Source organism: Arachis ipaensis, chromosome B4 (assembly GCF_059453495.1).
Source record: "Arachis ipaensis isolate K30076 ecotype BB chromosome B4, ASM5945349v1, whole genome shotgun sequence".
NCBI classification, from domain to species: Eukaryota; Viridiplantae; Streptophyta; class Magnoliopsida; order Fabales; family Fabaceae; genus Arachis; species Arachis ipaensis.
Window position 1 is genome coordinate 23380890 of NC_142439.1, and position 22739 is coordinate 23403628.

General features: G+C 27.3%; 1 protein-coding gene across 1 annotated transcript; it reads right to left on the bottom strand.

Moving 5' to 3' along the window:
* Positions 1-11008: 11008 nt before the first annotated feature.
* LOC107639221 (uncharacterized) lies at positions 11009-20262 on the bottom strand. Its single transcript, XM_016342695.3, has 8 exons — positions 19895-20262; positions 19735-19792; positions 16111-16515; positions 15404-15507; positions 14208-14708; positions 13060-13212; positions 12396-12814; positions 11009-11638 (listed from the first exon to the last, which is right to left on the bottom strand). The coding sequence occupies exons 3-8, from the start codon at positions 16458-16460 to the stop codon at positions 11012-11014; spliced, it is 2154 nt and encodes a 717-aa protein (XP_016198181.1). The 5' UTR covers positions 16461-16515; positions 19735-19792; positions 19895-20262; the 3' UTR covers positions 11009-11011.
* Positions 20263-22739: the final 2477 nt, after the last annotated feature.

The window sequence follows — 22739 nt, forward strand, 5'->3', positions numbered from 1 at the left end:
TTATATATTAAAATTATTTTAACTTTTGAAACTAATTTAATCCATGAAACTGTTATAATTAAAGTTATTTACACACATAAATATTCTATTAATTAAATTAAAAGTAATACTTCAAATCAGTTTTAAGAATTTTTGTTGTTGAATATTTTAATTTTCAATAAATTTAATTATATATAAGTTTAGTTCTAGTATTTTATTTTATTAGACAAATTAATTCTTTCATTAAATTATTTGTTTATTATTAGAAAGACTAATTTCATAATGTTAATAATTTTTAAGGACACTGATGTCTTTAGTAAATAATGATGATAATTAATTTGTTAACTAAATAAAAGATAGTAGATTGATTTAATAATTAAATTTGTTAGAATTAAAGTGTCTAACTAAAAGTATTTTAGAAATTGATTTACGTATTATTCTTAAATTAACGAAGAAATGAACAATTTTTTGGTGAAAATCCAAATGTCAAACTTTATCTTAATATTTTAGGGTGTGCTTGGTTTACGTTTTTATTTTTTGTGATCATTTTTAGTGTTTTCTATTTTTAGATTTTGTGAAGAAAAAATAAAAATAATAAAATTTTATTTTCCATTTTTATTTCTTATTTTTACTTCTTTCTTTACGAAATTCAAAAAATAAAAAATAATAAAAATAAAAACAAAAAATAAAAATACAAACCAAATGCATTCTTAATTTTAAACATATTTTTTGTTGTTGAAAATATAATTATTCATACGTATTATTCTGTTTAAATTTTTTTAGAATAAGTCATTTCATAGTATCATAATTTTTATGACAACAAAAAATCTAAAGATCGATTTTTATATGCTCTCAAAAAAAAAATTTTAATATACGGTTCCGCTACGTTACCAATAGCATATCTGCCAACTTCTACCAACTCTTATTTATAATTGTGTTTCATGGAAGTGTGTTCGTGGATGTGTCTAATAAAAATATCTGTGTTTAATAGAAGTATCTTTATAGATATATTTTCTAGATGTGTCTCTTCATATATGTATTTAAAATATATTAATTATTAGACACATCCACGAACATACTTCCATAAAACACAATTATAAATAAGAATTGGCAGAAGTTGGCAGATAATATGTTGGTACCTTATACTTTTCCTTTAATATATGACAAGTTAAAAAGGAAAAAATTAAAAAAAACGAGCTATATAAAATTTATACAAACGTAACAAAATAATTTTGCATAAAATAAGATACTAAAAATATAACTGTAGACGTATTATTTATATAATTTTATTAATCTTTTAAGATAAAATAATTTATAATAACTACGTATCAAATTAAAACAAAAAGTTAAAAAAACTAATATTTTTTATTAATATTAATTAATATTTTTAGTTAACATGTTATTTTTATACTATTAATATTAAATTATAATATAATATTTAAAATTTAATATTTAAAAATTAAAATAGAATATCAACTAAATATTAACTAAAAATGATAAGTTTTATTATTTTATGTAGTATTAATAGTTATGAGGAGTATAGCCGCCAAGGAATGGAGTGGGGGACAGGGTAGGGACGTTACGGTACAAGGATCCAACGACCAAGAAAATTGCTTTTCTTTCCACACAAAATGCTGACACGACCTTACAATTTGAGATCAACGTGTAGAAAAACTTTTTGGGTGATACCATCATCAATTAGATCGGAAAAATTAAGAGTAAAAGTTACCCTACATCATTGTATCATTAGCTACTTGAGTTGTTAAATTATTAGAAAATTTGTAAGTATACCGATACATTAGTATTTTAGTAAATTATAATTATTAATTTTAATTATTTATATTATATATATTTTTTATAATTAAAATTAACAGTTAAAAATTATTGAACACTAATAACTAATAAGCACGCACGTAAACAGTAGTAAACAAACTTTGATGGATGGAATAATCACCACATATATAAACAGTCAACTGTATTGAATACTTTTCCAACTGGGGAAGTTTCTCGGAATTGAACCATGAAATCAAGGAATTAAAGTGATATTTGCCATTTGGGATTGAAATTATTATATTGGAATGCATTATCTTCTATATGGTATTGATGTGGTGGTGCTTTGCTCTAACGTATTAATCATCATGAATCGAACAACAATTGCATACTTTATATTTGATCTTCTACAATTGCCGAGAAATTGCCCTTGGAAGGCCCCATTTGCGTAGGCAATAAGCAGTTGCGACTTACGCGGACTGTTGGGTCAATTGTTTTAGTCATCTCTTTTTCTTTTCTTTTTAAATAATAATTAAATTATAAAATCACATTTTTTTTTAAATGGCAAAGATTTAACACTTTTTTTTTTTTAGAAGTTAAAAAGATAATTAGATAAATAATCAACTTAAAAGTTTAGGTTTAGTCAATTTGTGTTTTAAAGGCCCAATTCAAAGTATTATCTGAAATCGGGATGGTTTTGAACTTAAATGTAAGGTTTAAATATTTTTAAGTTGTACTTCCGATTTATTCGCCAGAATGAAAGAAAATTCTTATGTCCACATTTGAACAGTGGTGAAGATACTTATAAAAGACTCTCATGTCTAAATTAATAAGAGTTTTAACTTTTAACACGTTTGTATGAAATTGAATTGAAAAAAAAAAAATACCTGTGTGATGTAATATTTATAAAATATAGTAATGTAAGAACAATTTAGGGTGTGTTTGGGAAATTTGCTGGAAGAGAAGAAGCACGTTTAGACTTCTTGAAAGCTTCAACTTTTGGTTTGGTAATTTTTTTTTTCATAAACGCAGAAGTGATTTTGCTACCAAAACCAACGTTTACAAGAAGCAACTATTTTTAGCTTCTGCGTTTTCCTAACGAGCTTTTAGGCTTTTAGCCATGGATATTAACCATTTATTTATCTTTTACCAACTTTATCCTTCATATATGTTATTATATTATTTATAAAATTCTTATTATTTCTATTTATATGAGTTCAATTTTTTTATTATTTATTATTTTTATTTTTTTCAACTATTTATTTGATATTATACACTTTTATAATTGTGATTTTTTGTGTATTATGTTTGTTATTATCTTTTTATAATATAATTTATTGATTCTATTAGGTAAAGTAAATTAAACAAAAAAATTAACTATAAATAATAATAATAATAGTAAAAAATTATAGCATACTAAAAATACTAAAAATATACTATATAAAAAGATCATAAAAAATTTTTAGATTTGTTTCGATTACTATAAAGTAAATATTTAATTTTTTATTATTTTTAGTACTCTCTTTTATAATGATAATTCTCATATACTATATTTTAGTGTAATTTTTTATAACATAGATTATGATACTATTAAAAAAATAAATTAAATAAAAAATTAATCATAGATAATAATAAAATCATAAATGTTGGATTCTAAATTAATATTAAGAATAAGATTATTGAGAGTATTAGAATAAGAGTACGATGTAAAAAAATACTAAAGTAACATTCTTAGTTAATACTTAAAAAAATGTAACATATTTGATTATATATATATATATATATATATATATCTAAAATTTATATTGTTTTATTTTTATTTAAAAATATATTTTATCTATTTTTATATGTTATTTTTATTTTAGTAAATAAATATTAATTTTATTATAAAATTAATTAATAAGATCTATTTAAATATCTAAATTAAAATGATAGGATAATATAAAAAAAATTATTTAAGTTGAGGTCTATTTTAGTAATTTTTTATCTAAAAGTGATTTTGAATGGTATAAGCCAAACAACATTTATTTTACTATAATCAATTTTGATACAAAAATTACCAAACATAAATCACTTTAACACAAACTTACTTTTTATCAAAATCAAGTTTGCAAAATCAATTTTATACAAACTCCCGTTTACAAACTGTAATCCAAACACACACTTAAAGAGTGGAAGATTATCTCTCATGTTTAGGGTAATTATCACTTATGGGTGATAACCGAAATAGGTGGGAGGGAGCGCCTGATTTGTCCTCCAAGTCCGGTTAGTTACGGGTTTTAAGAATGGAAAAGTATAAAATACCAATATATTATCTGCTAATTTATTGTCAACAATAATTAATATCAAAGACATTTTTATTAGAAGACACATATTTAAAGAAATATATCAAAAAAATATATCCACAAAGATATTTTTATTAGACACAGCTAAAAAAAATATATTTTTATTAGACAGAATTCGTGTCCGATTTCGAATATAATTTGTAAAAAAATGGACTGACTCATATTTTGTAGATTCAAGTTTGAACAAGACCTATATTAAAATTACAAGTTAAAAAAGATTTGATTGAAAATTTACAAAATTTAAATTTTTAATATATTTATTTTTATTAAATAAAAAAATTTCATAACTTTTAGTAATAGTAATCTTATTATGTATTTATAAAGCACATGTTAACTAAATTTTATAAATTTTAATTATTTTTCAAAGAATAATGTCTAGCAATGCACATTAGTATGTTGTTCGATAATAATCACTTTGCAATGACATTTAATTTTGGGTATATTAGTGAAAGTGGAATCTAAGTGAGTGACTTTAATTAAATTACGTACTCATAAACCCCTCAAAATTGAATTAATTAGTTAATAAATATTCTAAAAATATATTTAGAAGAAAAACTAGTTAAATACCATTGAGGCTTAAGAAACCGTTAGAAGTCTTAGACTCTTAGGTGTTGCCACATGCATAATTTGTAGATAGGAAGGAGACTTTGGACAGCATATATTTGAATTAAATATTATTCTTTAAAAATTTAAAAATTTAGGATTAGTACTCCTAAATACATTGACATTGTGTACGATTCTTACCATCTAACTGTAACAGGATTTTCAACTTCCGTCGGAGTCAGCTTTGACACGAGGTACTTGTCCATCCGAAAGTATAATTGTCCTGCGATACCTGTGCAGCTGTAGCCATTGTTGTTTCACGATCCCGTGTAACACTCTAATTAGCCTAAACTTTACCTCGCGTCGTAAAACAAAGGTTAATCAAAGGTTACAACAATTCTAAGCTCATACATATAATATATAGAAAAAATTTATATAATCTAAAAGCCCGATGAAGGATATAGCTCAAAAACAGGATTTAAAAGCGCAAAACGTACTAACGAAGCTACTAACTTGAAGCATGAGGTATATACATAATATAACAAAAGTATAGAGTATAATATCATAAGAGGCTAGCCACGGCTCGCGGAGTTTAAGCCGGCTAGCTATATATAAACATACAAGATTCAAACAGTAAAATCAGCTTATACAAGTTTTTCTCTCTCAAATACAAGCCTCTAGACAAAGCAAAAATACAAAAATGAGAGATATATATATATATATATAAACAAAATAAAACAGACTTCAAAAGTATCCATGATCCTCCGCTTCTGTCACCATCAATACAACTCACCGAGGTGGGTTGCAACCTGCATCTGAAAAATAACAACAGAATATGGTATGAGAACCGGAGGTTCTCAGTATAGTAACAGTGTCCAGTGATGTAGGATATAAGATCCCGGGACACCAAAGGCAATCCTAGAACTTCATATCCATCACAGATTCAATCTTAAGGCATAACTAAAACATTGGAACATAACTTACAACCGTAACATAAGAACAGGGTAATCTAACTTAAGGGATTACTAACTAAACTAGTCACCGCTGTCCCACAGCCTTCGCCAACCTACCCTCCGTGTGATCCCATCGCCACCGCCTACCTAACCTCCTCAAAATCCAGACAAACACAGATAATACAGGCAAGGAAACCATAGGTAATATTCAAATATATAACAAGTAATTCAATAAGCAAGTAGGCATATGATACAATTAGGCAAGCTCAAGTAATCAAACCAAGTAAACATATAGAAGATGCACATGATGAATGCCTGCCATATTGGCTGTGATATCACATGTCGGTTATAATGCCAAACCCGACAGAAAATTCGGTCGACAACTCCCGGATTAGTCTCTCTATTGCGCACAAGGAAGAATAATTCCGAAGGATGAGTGCCCTACCACCTTCTCCTTTCAGAGGAAAATATTCCAAGGGAGCGTGCCCTACCACGTTTCTCTGGTTGCCGCATGATTTCGTGGGTTAGTTGTTCAGTGGAGTAAAATTCAGAATATCTATTACTCTTGCAGCTGTAAAAAATCTTCCTTATCTTAGGCCCAAAGCATGTCTAGTAATAGAAAATTTTATAGAAATCACAAAAAAAAATACTATATTAAATGCATAAAATACAGTAGATACTTTATCTTATATTGGACTGAACACAACCACTCATTTCAATTAGAAACCAAAATAAAAGATTTATTTTACATATTCCAATTATTGAAAATCAATTCTTCTAGATTGTTGCTAATAGTTGAAATTACTAAATTAACCACTTCTTTCAAAGGAACCAAGAAAATTCCAAATGAGAAAAAAGATTGCTTTCAACCTTTGATTAAAGTACCGGTATAATTGAGAAGGTCTAAATAATGTTAAATTAAACTCTAAGATGATATATATATTTGGACTTGATAAAAATATTATCAATCATGTCAAATGAGGTATAAAATGCAGAAATTTAATGTCAAAATTTCAATTTATAGCATCATTCTCAACCATCTTGGACAGCAATGTTTTCCTTCCTCTAATAACAACTTAAATGCAAAACGCAATAAAAGAAAATTATAAAGGATAGTGTTACCTGGGGGAGGTTGCAGGCAATCAGAGACTCCATTCGAGACCACAACAAACATGTCCTTCTTGGATCCATTGTTGTAAATCAATTTCCCAAGAAAAAATTCCTCACTGTACAACAGAGTAGCATATGCCTCGTTGGAAGCTCCCCTCTCTCGAATGACTTTCTAATTTGGTGGAGAATCCAGCATCAGCGGTAGTCTCCATTACCGCCATTGACTCATTCCTCCTCCTTTCTTTCTCAATCTAACCTCCTTTCTCCTTTACTGCTCTATTTGCTTTCGCTCGCATTCGATTCAGAGGCGGCTATAACCAAACAGTTTGCATTATGATAAGTTACTCTTAGATCTATTTTTGAAAATTTATATATTAATTAAAATTTATTTACAAATATCTATTTTATCATGACTCGTTACATTTAGCAGAGAAAATTTATTTAATATACGTTTTCAAATACACAACTTTGTAGATAATAGAATTCTAAACAACATCGTCATCAGCTGCTGCTAATAATTTAAAAAGAAGCACTCTTCAACTTACTTGAACAAATCCCAAATCCCAGTCCATAATGGTGGTTTTCGTGTAAATCTATGTCTTAAATCTGGCATAATGGTGACTTTGACATAAAAACTCCAAACTGGTTCTTGAATCTACAATATCGGATCCAAACACATAACTGGACTCATTAAAAATTAAAAAGATAAAATATATATTATAATAAAAATTTATACCAAAAAATTAAAAAAAATGAAGAAGAGCTTTAATTGACTTCCTACCATGGAGCAGTGGAACTTGAAGCTGTCATTCACCAAAAATTGGATTATATAGGATTTCTCACCGTACAACAGAGTAGCATATGCCTCGTTAGAAGCTCTCTTCTCTCGAACGACTTTCTACTTCAGTGGTAGATCCAGCATCAACAGTGGCCTCCATTACCGCCATTGTCTCATTCCTCCTTCTTTCTCCCTCACTGCTCTATTTGCTTTCACTCTCTTGCATTCGATTCAGAGGCAGCTATAACCAAACAGTTTGCATTATGATAAGTTCCTATTAGATCTGTTTTTTGAAAATTTATATATTAACTAAAATTTATTTACAAATATCTATTTTATCACGACTCGTTACATTTAGCAGAGAAAATTTATTTAATATGAGTTTTCAAATACATAACTTTGTAAATAATAGAGTTCTAAGCAACATCATCATCAGCTACTAGTAATAATTAAAAAAGATGCACTCCTCAACTTACTTTTCAGTGGAGAAAATTAAAAAGGATTAAGAAGAGCTTTAATTGACTTTCTACCATGGAGCAGTGGAACTTGAAGCTGTCGTTCACCGAAGAATGGATTATAAAGAATTCTTCTCGAGTTATAACGAAATCAAACAACAAAATAAAGAGAAAACTAACCATCCTTCATTCGCAGCATTCACCAGCGAAGGAACGGCTGCGACGGCAATCTGCGGTAGAGGCAGTTCTATGGATCCAACAGCGGCAGTAGCCTCGATCACTGTTGTCACCTCATTCCTCTTCTTTTCTCTGTCGATCTAGCATCTTTCTCTGTGACCGTCGTTGTCATCGCCACCCTCTTCTCCTTCTTCCGTCGTGCTTTATTTCTTCCGTGGTGCCAACTACTCCGATCCCCCTATCAGAACTGGCAACTCTCTCTCTTTCATATTCTTTTCTTAAAAATCCCGAAACAAAATCTTTTTTAATTTTGAATTTGAATTAAATCCCACCCAATTACTTCTTTGAATTGAAAAGGGTGAAGTGTCCAACATTAAAAACATATATTTGTCAAATATACACAGCTCTACGTGTCAAACACAGAATGTTCCATTTGTTGAGCAAATACCACAACTACATTCTTATTATATATTAATAGATTATCAAAGATTCAATTTCCTTTCTTTTGATTATTTTAAATGGAGTTTTTTTTTTCTCTACTTCTAATTTTTTTTATTTATTAGTTTATTGAGCATGAACTAAATCCACCTAGGGTTATGATATAGCAGCTACTTTTATTTCAATTATTTATTAATAGATTCAGGTTTTTTAGTTATCAATTTTTTTATTATTATTAATTGAAAGAATTAAGTATAATTCCCAGAGCCTAAGATCGATGGATGCCCTTAATTGGTGGCTTGGTGCACATGAAATATATTTCTCCATCGATATTTTAATAAATTTATAATTATTAGAATCGAATCGAAAATTAAATCAGTGAAATTATTTATTTATTAGTTTATTAATTTAATTAATAGATCATTAATTAAATCGGTTGACTTAATAATAATAAAATAAATATATAAAATTATAATAACGTAAAATTTTTAATAATAAAAATGTCGTGCTTTTAGTATAACATTGAATAGCAAGTATACTAGTTGTTTTAAGTAATAAAAATGATGAATGAAGTATCATTTTTACGAAGAATTATCAAATATTGAAATTGCTTTTTCAACTATTATTTAAATTGACAAAATTTAATTTTGTTACTTATTTGATTGTGTGCTATAGAATAACAATAAAAATATAAATAGTAACAAGATTTGTATGCCTAAATAAAAAATTGCTAGGACATTTGATTTTACGGCATTATGAATTTGAATATGTTGAATTTAATTAGTGCTATTCAATATATTTGTTATGAATTCAAATTAATCAAATTTTTTAATTTAGTTTTTAATCTTTTTTAAGATCAAGAAACTCTCTTAAACTTATATAGATGTACTAATATCACAGTAATTACAACTTCTATGAATAAAGAATTATGTTTTTATGAAACTTTATAATAACCACCTAAGTCGCATTTGTTTATCTATATTTTTCACTTAATTTATGGTGTTTATAATTAGTAGCTTCATGCCTTCATTTACAACATCTATTTCAAATGCATTGTAAATCAACATATCAATTAAATGGTAATTAATCATCTAAAAGCATTAAGTTTGATTATAAACACATATAATTCAGAACATAAATTTTTGAATAACATCAATTCATAATATATCAATTCATATAATGGGCTACATCAATGTCCTAATTAATAAATTTAATTCATGATAAAATAAAATGAAATAAAGGTTGTAATTGATGAAGATGAGAGAAAGAAGAATACTGATTGTAGTCGACAAAAATTTGATTCTAAGTTACTATTATAATGCTCTCATTGCTTTGAGAAATTCTGGATGAACCTTCAAATATGTTTATAACCATGGATAAACTAATAGTCCCTATCAATTTTGTACTATACATCTAGTTCTTGAAAAATTCTATATATTTGCGGAAAATAAAATATAAAAACATGAAATGAAATATGCAATTGCATGGAAAATTCCTCAGTATTTTGAATGCCTCTGTATTCTCTCACCTCTGACAATAGGTCCTTTGATCTGTTTCTGCAGCTGCTGCCTCAGTTAATGCATGCATGCCCGGCGATCCTTCTTCTTCACTACGGTTTCCTCTCCCTTCTTCCTTAGTCCAAAACAACCACCATGTCTTCATCGCGTCAATCGCTAGAATCTCAATGTCTTCAGAACAACCACCGATGTCATGGCGGATCTGTATGTAGAGGAAGTTCGGCAAGCTCAAAATATGTTGTTTATTACTTCGTTTGGGTAAAAAAATTGATAAAGTGAAAATCACGAGAGATTAATTCCCGTAATAAAATTTACACAAATTTAACAGTGATTAAATTTTTATTTTATTATACAAAATTATATATAATGTTGCAGAATTAATATTTGTTCGTTAGTCAATTTTTTTAAATTAATTTATTTATTTTAAATTTTAAATTCTAAATCATAATTCATTAACCATAAATCTAAATAATTATAAATTTAAACTCTAAAATTGTCTACTATTGTTCATCATATATTTCCTCTTTTATTATTTTACCCTTTCCTTCTATTTAAACATGTAATTTGTTGGTAATATTATTGGTTGATAACTTTTTTAATTCTGAATTTTGGACTTTTAATTTTTAGTAATTTAAATGAGTAATGTTAAATAATCAATTTTTTCAGCCAATATTAGTTAATTTTTTTAAAATTATTTTATTTATCTTAAATTTTAAATCATAAATAATAAAATTTTAATCCTAAATTATAAATATAAATTCTAAAATTGACTAACTAATAGCTAGTTCTTTATACTTTTTATTTTAGATATAGAATGTTTAAATTTTTTAAGAATACATTTGTTGTATGTGAAAAAATATCAATTCTCTAATCTATCAAATAATATATTCATTTATAGAATACAACAAATTTGACTTAAATATAATACAGTTCAATGTTTGCATCCCTAACTTTTTAATACATAAAGCATTTTTTTGTCCGGCTTAAAAATATTCTTACAGTAAAAAGTTGAATACATTATCTCAAACCATAATTTAAACTGCAAAAAGATGAAAAGAAGTATTGGTAGACACACAAACACAGAAATAAAACTAGGAACCCAATTTGAGTCATAGTAATAAGTAATGAAGAAGGCACTTGCAACTGCTACCATCATGCTTGTTATTGAGCAGAACAACGCTACCAATCCAAATATGAGTTTCAAGGGCAATGACTTATAGAAATCAGACTCAGCATAACGCGAAACAAGAATGGACAAGAATATTAATATTGCAGCTGCCGATGAGATAAATGCAGCTGCATCTGAGATTGCAAACACCAAAAATGATGACTTTTTCAAGTAGTTTGGTTTCCCTTTTGCATCGTCAACACCACCTGGTATGCTTATTGCAGCAGCAAACACCCCTGTTGCAATGACGGTTGCAATCAGCATACAATTCTCTGCTGTGCTTTTCATCCAAGCCTCTGCATCTTTTCGCAACTGTGTGTGCTCCCTTGTGAATAATTCTCCAGCAGTTAAGCCTTCTGAATTTGTGGATTTTATATGCGTTGGTGGCATTATCTTCTTCACTTCCTGTATGATGCATGAAATTTTAACTTTTTAAGTATACTAATATAATTTTTACTGGATTAACAGTCAAATTAGTTTCTGAAAGATAAGATATTCTTTAAATTTATGCCTGAAATATTTTTTCAATCAAATTGGTCTTTTAAAGATTGCGAATTAATCATATTTGTCCTCGAATCACTCAGTTAACAATTTTCTTTAAAGATTGGTGTTGTAAAACGTTAATTGATAACATATATAATATCTGATATGTCTAATTGGATATTGATCAAATATGTTTATGAAAATTTATTAATTTAGTCATTTTTTCCAACTACAAAAATCCTATTCCTAATATGACCTAGTGATTAAATTGATAGATTTTTGTAAACATATTTAGTCAATGTCTAATTAAACATGTTATATGTCATGTATGCTATCAGTTACCATTTCACATAATCAATCGTTGATGAAACTTATGAGCGGAGTAACTGAAGGACAGATATGATTAATTAGTAAGCTTTGAAGGACCAATTTGATTGAAAAAAATCTTTCAAGAACGAATTTAAAAATTGTCTTATCTATCTTTTAGAGACTAATTTAACTATTAACCCAATCTTTGTTTAATGAAGCCTTTCAATATAAACATAAGTTAATTACTTGTTCAAATTACATGTAGAATAAGAAATCATATATTTTTCTTATATATTAGTTGTAGAATTATACGGGGAGGTACAGATAGATAGTCCAATCTTGTATCAACAGATAGGGTTTTAACTCATACCTTGAACCATACCAACTCAAGGCACATTTGAAAAGCTGCTCCAGAAACCAGTTCAAGTCTGCTTGGTGGTGCTATTTGTGCAGCCAAATGCAAGAGAGTATTACCACTAGTGTCTTGCATAGTCACTATAATATCCTTTTGAGAACCAATCTCATGTATCACATTGTAGATGCTTGCCTGGCGATACTTGACAGCTTTGTGAATTATAGTTTGTTGTTCTTTCTCATCCCTTGCCCATATCAAGCTTGGATACCCACTAATAAGCTCTGACAAGAACCCAAAATTACCAACTTCTGCAGCAGCAAATATTGGTTGACATGGCTCGCTTATGATATCAATTATCTGATCCATAGTGAACTTGTTACAAATTGTGGTCCAAAGGCTTTTGACCAACTGATAAACTACTTGCTGCTTCATGCCTGTAATAATATAATCAAAATTGTTGCTTGAAATCAACGAAACTTGCTAAAGAACAAAAGAATAGGTAGTGTGGCATAGAAGCTTATACAACAACTAATGTGGATCCCAAATCTTAAATTTATTCTCCTTCATTTTGTTTTTCTCTTTTTCTTTTCTCTGTTATGCATGGTGAATTGTGAATTTCACTCCTTGATGAATGTAGCTTCATTCTCTTAATGAATTGTGAATAAATGTAATGATTTACCAGGGTTGATCATGATCGTGTGGTTTTGATGGTGTGGACTTTGACAACAAGAATCCAAATGGTTTTTAGCCAAGAGATGCAAAGCTGTCTCATAGTTTTCATCCCTTGCATAAGCTAGCTCTGAGTTATCTTGCGCCATTTTTAAGGCTAAGCCTGCAAAATATTATATACAAATATTGAAATTCACAGATATCTAATCAAGTTAGATTAAATAAAGTAATTTGCACATCATTGCTGAAGAAATGCAAAATAAATAAGCGAGCATACTTTATAGTTGAATAAATTAAACCTACAAGCCTACTTTTTATCAAAAGGAAAAGTGTAGGAGGCCAGTAATTTTGTTAAATTTTGGCCAGCATGTAACCAGCAAAAAAAAGTGAGTCATCGGATGAAATCTCACACTAATCTCACACCATTAAAATCATCATTGATAGCTATTTGATGACTAAAAATCACAAAAGTTGCTGACCCTCTAGCATGTCTCTTATCAAAATAAGTGCATCTTTTGTTTTTTAAGTTCATTGGAAAAAGTAATATATTTGGACAATTTTTCACATTAGTTTCTTAATAAATCTAAAAGATAAAAAATACTTATTTTAAAAAGGAGAGATTAATTATTTGTGAATTGAGAAATTTGAATTAAAATTGAAAGTGATGTAAATCTACTAGTCATCAATTGTTCCTATTAATAAATATTTATCTTAAATTTAGTAACACATTCTCTTCCATATTCATAATAATTGTTAAAAAGCCAAAAACACACAGATCAAAGAATATATATAATTTTCATACACTAATATATAAAATAATTTTATATAGATATCCAATTATATATTATCACATTATTAAAAAAAATAATTTCAAATTTACTATTTTAAAATTTATCTAAACACATAAATTTAATTAAATAACTACATCAAATTCTTCTTTTTAATATTATTATGTTATTATTAGCCAACATAATTTATTTTAATTATAATGCTACATGACCAACATAATTTATTAATTTTTATCAATATTTAGCCAATAAAGATATTTTATACGAAATTTGAAGTTATAAATCTTAAATTATAAATTTTGATAATACAAAATTAAAGTATTAAGGCAAAGTATATTTTCATTAGGCATTAACAACAATAAATGCATACCATAGAGTCCAGTGTTGATACAAGTGAAAAACAATTGCTTCTCATCTTCATCTGTGAATTTTTGTTTTGTTGTGTCATATAGATGCCAAACCACTTCACATCTGCCTTGCAATGCAGCAAATTGAATAGGAGTGGCTCCTTTTGCACCCCTAGCCCATACCACTGATGGATTCTTATTCAGCATCAAATCAACAACTTGCATGTTCCCAGCTGCAGCAGCAAAGCAAAACGCAGTGTTTCCATTGTAATCTTGCAACTGTAGGTCTTCTTCGTTTAGAAATTCTGGCATCAGTAGTTGTTCCACAAAGTGAACATGCTTTGCACCCTCACCTGCACCTGCTGCTATGTGTAACACTGTAGGCAATCCACTTGCTATGGCTGCATTCTTCAACCTCCTATCCTTCTCTATGATTCTCTTCGCTTCTTCCCAGTTACCTTCTAGTGCATGCTTGTATAGGGGAACGCACAGCTTGAAGAAATCATTATTATTCTTTGGATTTCCTAAACCAAGCCAACATGAAAAAAATATAAATATATATCTCTTTAATTATATATACAAAACAAACAACAAAATATTTTAAAAAACATTTGATACAGATAAAAAGAGTTTAATTTGAATGCTCTGATAGTGTAAAACGTTAAATAGTTATTTTTATGAATGTGATGTTATATGATTAAATATATGTGTAAAATAATTTTACATTGACAGCGTATTAAAATTAAATTTCGAATAAAAATAATTAAAAAAAATATTCTCAATTTTTTACCGTCACAAAACTGACCACGTAAAGTAAATTCATTCTAATGAAATTATTAGTTTATAAAATAGTTTGAATTTGGCTTATTATAATAAATATATAGTTAATAGGTTAAGAAAAAATTTTTCTATCCCAATAGATCGATCTGTTAATTTTGTAAGTTGTATCCACTTGAATTATGTATTAAGAATGAAGGATAAATGTGACGATAGTTTGATGAATGGCTAGGAAAGAATGAAAAGCCTATTTTTAATCAATATACTACATAATACATTAAAATACAAAATATATTAAAATATAAAAAATATATTAAAAATATATGAAATAATATATTTTATATACATATATATAAGTAACTGACTTTAATAAGTATAAATATTATATATAATGTTTTTTATTCTCATTATAAGTTTGAGAAGCAGAGGGAATATTCTAAACCTGTTTCATCTAGAAAAACAAGGCTGGGACAACTATATGGATCAGACTTGGCCTTCACGTGATTTGTTTGCGGAGTCGATAGGTTCACATTGTTAATTCTCTCCCTGTAAAGACAAAAGAAAATTACAAATTATTTACTATATATTCTCTGTGTGTGTCTTTTTTCCTATTAATTCAACTTAAATAGTTAATTTAATGGGTGGAGATTATTTTATATCTTATAACCATAATGTTGAGATGTTTAATACCTTTGAATAAGCTTTGATAATATTCCAACTAACACTACCATTTACAATAACATAGAATTGGGCCATTATGGAGCTGAGCACACATAACATTGAATCATTGATAGTCAGTTTGATTATGCAAGAAATAGAAAATGGGATAAAGAGAAAGAGAACATGGGATGAAAAAATAGTTTGATTTTTCATCAGTTTGGTTATGCAAGAAAATGGGATGAAAAAAAAAATGAAAAACCACAGAAAATTTTCTTCTCTAATGTGCCTGGAAAATAAACAAGAAGCCGCTTGAAAAATAATGTTGCTAAAGTTACCATTATATATCCACCTTGTAAAAATTAAAACAATATATTGCATATATTTTAATAATTAAGAATATATATGTCATTTTCTTGCTACAATTCTCATTTTCTCATTTCCTTTCCTCTCATAGCATATAGAAAAAGGAGAAAGAATTGCAATGTTAACCTGTTTTCAAGCTCATCCCATATTTGTTTGGCTGTTTCGAAGTGCAAGATATCTTTGTAAACATCTGAGTTTATTAGAGCACATAATAAGATGTGTCTTGCTTTTGAGGCTTGTTGTACACTCTTCATGTCTTCATCATCAAATTCATCTTCCGATTTTTCCTCTTCAATTCCATTTACAACCTTTTTTGGAACATTTGGTCCATTCTTAATGATAAGCCAAAGTTTGAAGTCCAAAGACTTTGTAAATGTCTCCATATGTTCCTTCCATTCAGTGTAATTTCTACCATCAAAAAGTGGTGGCTCCAAGATACATTGTCCTCTAGCTATAGTCATCAAATTTTCAGCCATGAACCTAAAGTTCCTTTTTTTTCCCCTTCAAGTTGCAAAGCTGCTAAGTATTAACCTAGACAAACATAACGATTATAGATAATATTTTGAGAAGCATAAAACGAATAAGCAACGAAATAAATTCTAAATAATATTTAGGATAATTTACATGAGCAAAATAAATGGCTTCTAATATTATACTAATATCCTAAATCTAAAAAACTTGCATGCATGTCTAATCAATCGAATTCATCTAATTCGATTTATTATGAAATATAAACTATATAAATACCATTAAAACCTTATGTGTTTATTAAAGTGAGACTCACAATGATACAAAAATATAAAGCTATATACATAAAATATTTTAATTTAATAATTCAATAACACATTTTAAGTTTATACTTTTAAATATTGTTAGATAATTAATCACAAAAAATAATAAATTTTATTTATCTTCTAGTATTTTTTAATATATGTAAATTACTAAAGAATAAAAAAATTATTAAATTTTTTTAGTTAATGAGTATTCATTAAAAAATTTTATTAATTTTTTTAATTAACGAGTACTCATTAAAAGATTTAATTTATGAGTACTTATTAAATTTTTTTAATTAATAATTACTCAATAAATTTTAATTGACGAATGTTTATATATAATATGGTCGCTCAAAAGATTTAAAAATAAAAATTTTAGATTAGCTTCCAATTTTCTTATACCAAATTGAAACTTTTCTGAAGTTAGCTTAAAAGCAATATTCAACATCATTTTGAAACAATCAATTTAGTGTCAAATAATACCAAACGAACTCTGCTAGGAAGATAATGAGAAATTTTGATAATGTATACGATGGATTTTGAATTTGGCCGAATATAAAAAAAAGAAACCCAAACAATTATTTCAAAAAATTAATCATCCTAACCTTAATTTACCAAAGAAATTTACCTAAACACTCTCTTTCTCCCCCCTCCCAAACTATCTGCTACCTCACCCTCATCAATCATCCCACTTTTTCGGCGTTAGAAGCTCCTTCACTGGCTACCAAACAACCATCCACGTAGTTATTAAAATAATCATCCGACTACCTAATGAAATGACCATCCAACATTTATTAATTGTATATACTTAAACTGAATCAAACAAAATAATCATCCAATTAAGAATTAAAATAACCATCTACATATCTAGTGAATTGAGCATCCAGCATCTAAATTCGTCTTTTAATATATACACGTTGGGCTGTATTTGTTTACAGAGACAGGATACTGAGACACAAAATCGTATTTGGCAGAGGAGATATGGACAGAGACAATGTATCCAGAGACACTGAATTAGTGTATTTTGTGTCCATGCTGACGGAAGGACACGGAGACACTAACAAGGGACACAATTTATTTTTTATTTTTTCTTTCATTATTCTTGTTAATTTTTTATAATTATATTTTTTATTGTTATATTTTACATCTCAAAATTTTTGAATGAAAAAAATGAGAATAAATTGAATTTTCATAATTTGTTCTAGTTTATTACCAAACAAAATACAAGAACACAAAATTTTGTGTCTCTGTCCATCAGTGTCTTGTCCGTTCTTTGTACGCGTAAAATAGAAGAATACGTAACTTCTCCATAGCTAAATTCTTTTTTTTTAATTTAAAATTAAAAATGATTAAGAATTAATTAAATTGATTATTAATTAATTATAATTTTAATTTTATCTTTATTATATACATTATACATTAAATTTATTGTTTTTTTTATATTTTCTTATATTAAATATAACAAAAAAAACAAAAAATCAGAAATTAAGCAACAACCTAAAACATTGTGAAATAAAAACAATTACCCAAAACTAAAAGGATGTACTTGCAATAAGCAGAATAAGAAATGATGAGTGATTCTAATTCACAGAGTATAGTAGGTTGCGTTTGTTTTGAGGTATTGAGACAGAGATTGGGAGACCAAAACTCAGTATCATATTTGTTGATTTAAAGATTGGTACTAAATTTTCTGTCTCTGTCTCCAAAATTTCAATATTTTAGTACCTCCAAAAAATAGAGACACAGGGGACTAAAATTTTTAGAGATGGAGACTGAAATTTTAATAACATTTTATACCTAAAATACCATCATTTCAATTAATTAATTCTAATTTTACCCTTTGTGCAAATTAAATTAGAGTTTTATTCTTGTTTCAATTTCTGTTTTCCACTTTGCACCAAATAGAATACTGAGATTTATTTCAATCTCTGTCTCTTAGTCTCTGTCTTTCAATCTCAGTCTTTCTGTTTCTGTCTCTCCACCAAACGCTACTGTACAGTACCCAATACCCATAAGTTGATAATGGATTTAGTATATCAGACTATCAGTATTATAAAATCCCCAGTATAGAAAAGGTCATAAAAGAGTAGATTGATTCGCAACTATGAAATATGGATACTTTATTGAATGGTCATGTCTGTAGGTCAGATATATTTTAAATCCAATACTTATTTGACATTTGTTTGACATACGTATTTTTTATGTCTATATTGTCTTAATAAAAAATACAAAATATTTTTCTAGACACACTTAGATACACTTAAATACTATCATGTATCAGTCGTGTCCAACTTTATTTTTAATTTATATTTTTAAAATAACATTAAAAATAATATATTATTATTTATTAATGTAAAAATTATTTTAAATATTTTATATAATTAAAAAATATTAAAAATAATTAAACTGTATAATTTATATTTTAATATAAATAAAATAATAAAATATTATTTAATTTATCTAAAACATATTTTATATTTTATATATATATATATATATATGTATCTTATAAAAAATTAAAATTCATATTTGTACATATTTCGTGTCGTATGGTGTGTCCTGGTTTATAGGAGGCAAAGAAGAGTGTTTTTATTTATCTATTTTTTGGTCAAAGGAAAAGAAGAGTTTGAAAATCCAACCTGGTTTCACGTTTCTAGATCAGTCTCCAGGAGTCCAAGTGACCTTAGGCTAGTTCTTTTGGGCTTAATGCCCCTTTACATGTTCATTTCAGTTTTGCATTTTTCTTTTGATGTTTAATAAATGGCCCATTTCAACAAAAAGAAAGACCCACTATATGAATTTTTAAACGTGGTTGCAGAATAAAAAACGTGGTTGCAATATGGTGGAACCCACACTAGCCATTGGATTCAATGGTTATTAACTTTTGCAGTATTGTTTATCTCTTTCATTTAAAAATATTTGTACCAGCAGACAACTTGCCACAAAAATAGAAAAAGCCGAGTTATAAGATGCATACCTGAAGCTGAAAGTAAAGTTAGTCTGAACGGCAGGTTTCCTCCTATGAAGTTGTCAATCTGCACAGAAATAAAGTGGTATAACACCAATACAGTAATATTAAAGTGTCTAATTAAGTGGCCGGAAATAATGTATACATGTAAATGGTTGAGAAAACGTACCCAAAATGTGAACAGTAGTTAAATTCTTGAACGAGCTGAGGTATAGAGCAGGTGGACTCTTCAAAGCTGAAGAGGGAGAGGAAGAATAAGCGAAGAAGAAGAAGGAGAAGGAAAAAGTAGTTGGATTCTTTACTTGTGCAGCCGCGGGTTTGAGTTGAGAATGGAATAATAACTCACCACACTTGAATTTCTACCTCAATAAATAAATAATGATTGCTGCCTTGCTACGCTAACACATACAAGAGTCGTCCACCAAGTGAAGGTACATTATTGTTCTTATTAGCCGTCAACTCAAATTATTATAGAGTCAACCACTAAGTTCCTCGCTCTCCTACCTAAGTCCTAACTTTAGTTAAAATATTCTTATCAACATGAGAATTACTCTTTCTTCTTTAACTATATAGAAATGATACTTTAGTTCTTAGTCGACACGGATCACATGATATTTAAATATACGAAAACTAAAATATTTAAAAGGTCATTTTATACCCTGCTTTTTAATATTTTTGAAGAAGAAAGAAGCGTTTAAAAATGTTGGATAAATTTATATTAATTTAGTTAGATAACATGAACTAATTTCTTACTTTTGGAATTTTAAATAGTACAGTTTTAAATGTTCTTCTATTGTTAGAATTTAGATGTTTATTTGAATAGTTTAAAAGATTTTTAATGTTTATTAGGTTTTTTTTTTAATTTTAAATGTTTAACCTAACTTTATTTTTTTTAAACATTTTTAGTGAGGAGTTGTCGAAGCCGGTCACTTGCGTTTGTTTTCAGAGACAGGACAGAACATGACACTGAGACAGAGACAATAGGACGGAGACACTAAAAATTATTATTTGTGTATTATGTTTGAATACGATGTACAAGACACTAATATAATGTCCAGTATTATGTTTGGATACACCTGGACAAGACTAAAATATTATATGAAATGACTAAAATAACCATATAATTTCAAATTTTCTACATCAAGTACAAACTAATTTAATAGAGAATGAGAGTACGTAGGAGTACAAACAAAACTTGAAAAAATGATTGAAAATAAAAATATATAATAGTATTTATATTAAAATAAAAATTATAAATATATTTATTTTATTTTTAAATTTATTATTAATATGTAGGAATACATATGGTTAAGATTAATAAAAAATAGATCTGAGTTTGATTAATAAAAAATTTTGTTTAGGTTAATAAGCCAAATTAATTTTAATTAAAAAATCAGTTTTAAAAAAAAAAATCCATTTTTACATGAAAAAAAATTAGTTTTTGCACATAAAAAATTATTTTTATTTAGAAAATCAATTTTTTTTATCTAAAAACTGATTTTTCTTTAAATTATATAAAATTAATTACAACTTATAAATTATTTTTTAGCATTTTAAAAGATCAATTTTACTTTTAATAATATTTATCTTTCAAAAGTTTCAAGACTAATTATAGGAAAAATAAGAAGGGATAATAGTGGAATAATAAAAAATATCTATAGACAAAAAGGAAAACAAAATTTATAAAAAAGTCCGTGTCCACTATTCCAAATTCCGTGTCCATCATTGTCCTTTGTAAAAGAGTGGACACAAAAATATAAAAAACTGTCTTGGAGACAATGTGTTCCATGTCCATGTCTCTGCTTCCAAACACATTTTAAATAAACACATTTTAAACATGTACTGTCCATATCTTTGTGTCCTGTCTTCGAAAACAAACGCTACCTAAAGGATGGCTGCTAGCTAATGAGAAATGTGATTGTTATTAAGGCGGAGCCACATAGTGGCAAAGGGGATAATGACCTCCTAATTTTAATTTTTTATATGTAAATTATATGTAAATTTTAATTTAGTTTTTTTTTTAATTTTTTTTTAATTTTATTTTATTATGTAAATATTTTTTGTCCTCCTCTAATATTTTATCTAACTCTATCCCTGATTATGATGGTGGTGGTGATCAATAGAAGTGGTGCTAAAAGAAAGTAAATTATTAAAGTGATACCTAAAAGTTTATGTCGTACTAATAAAAATAACTTCAAAAGATATGATTGACAATTAAAAATTTTAACTTCAATTTACTCTATATAAAGTCTTTAAATCCTTAAGTGAAATTAGGATTAGGATTTTAAAGGATTTAACCAGAGAAAATTGAGATAAAAAAAGTTTCAATTGTCACATTAAAAAGTTTAATGTGGTAGCTATCAATTCATCTCAGCATAATGTTAATGATTTTGTGCTAATAACAAGGTCAAATACCAATATGACTCACAAAAACTAAATTGGAAAGACTAAATTAAGTAAATCAAAATTTTGGAAATTAAATTGAAATGCAAGCATAATTTCATGAACCAATCGAGTATTAATATAATTGTTGATTAATTTTGTATCCTTGGGTATGTAGTATCTGCTGTTTTGTTGTGGTTTTTTGGTTTTTGTTTATTTTTTACTCTAAGGATAGTTTCGGTCTTGCTGATTGTGCTGTTTTAATGTTGTATGGTGGTGTGATCCTCATTTTGTCTTTGTAACTTTGCGAGGCTTTAGACCATCTCCAGTAAGATATCCCAATCCTTATTTATGACCCATTTGTAGTAAAAAAGTAGTTTCACATAAGCTTTTGCGTTATAAACAGAAAATAGAAACTCAAAATATCTTTTTCTTTTTCATTAGGAGGAACTAACTTTAGTTCCTATTATGATCTCACTTAATTAATTAAATTAAACAATTAAAATTAATGTAGTTATATAATATTATTAAAATTTATAAATTTAAAAATAATTCACTATTAAAAACAATTAAGATTAAAAAATTAATAACTTCATATATAACGATAGTACATAATATATAATTCGAAATTA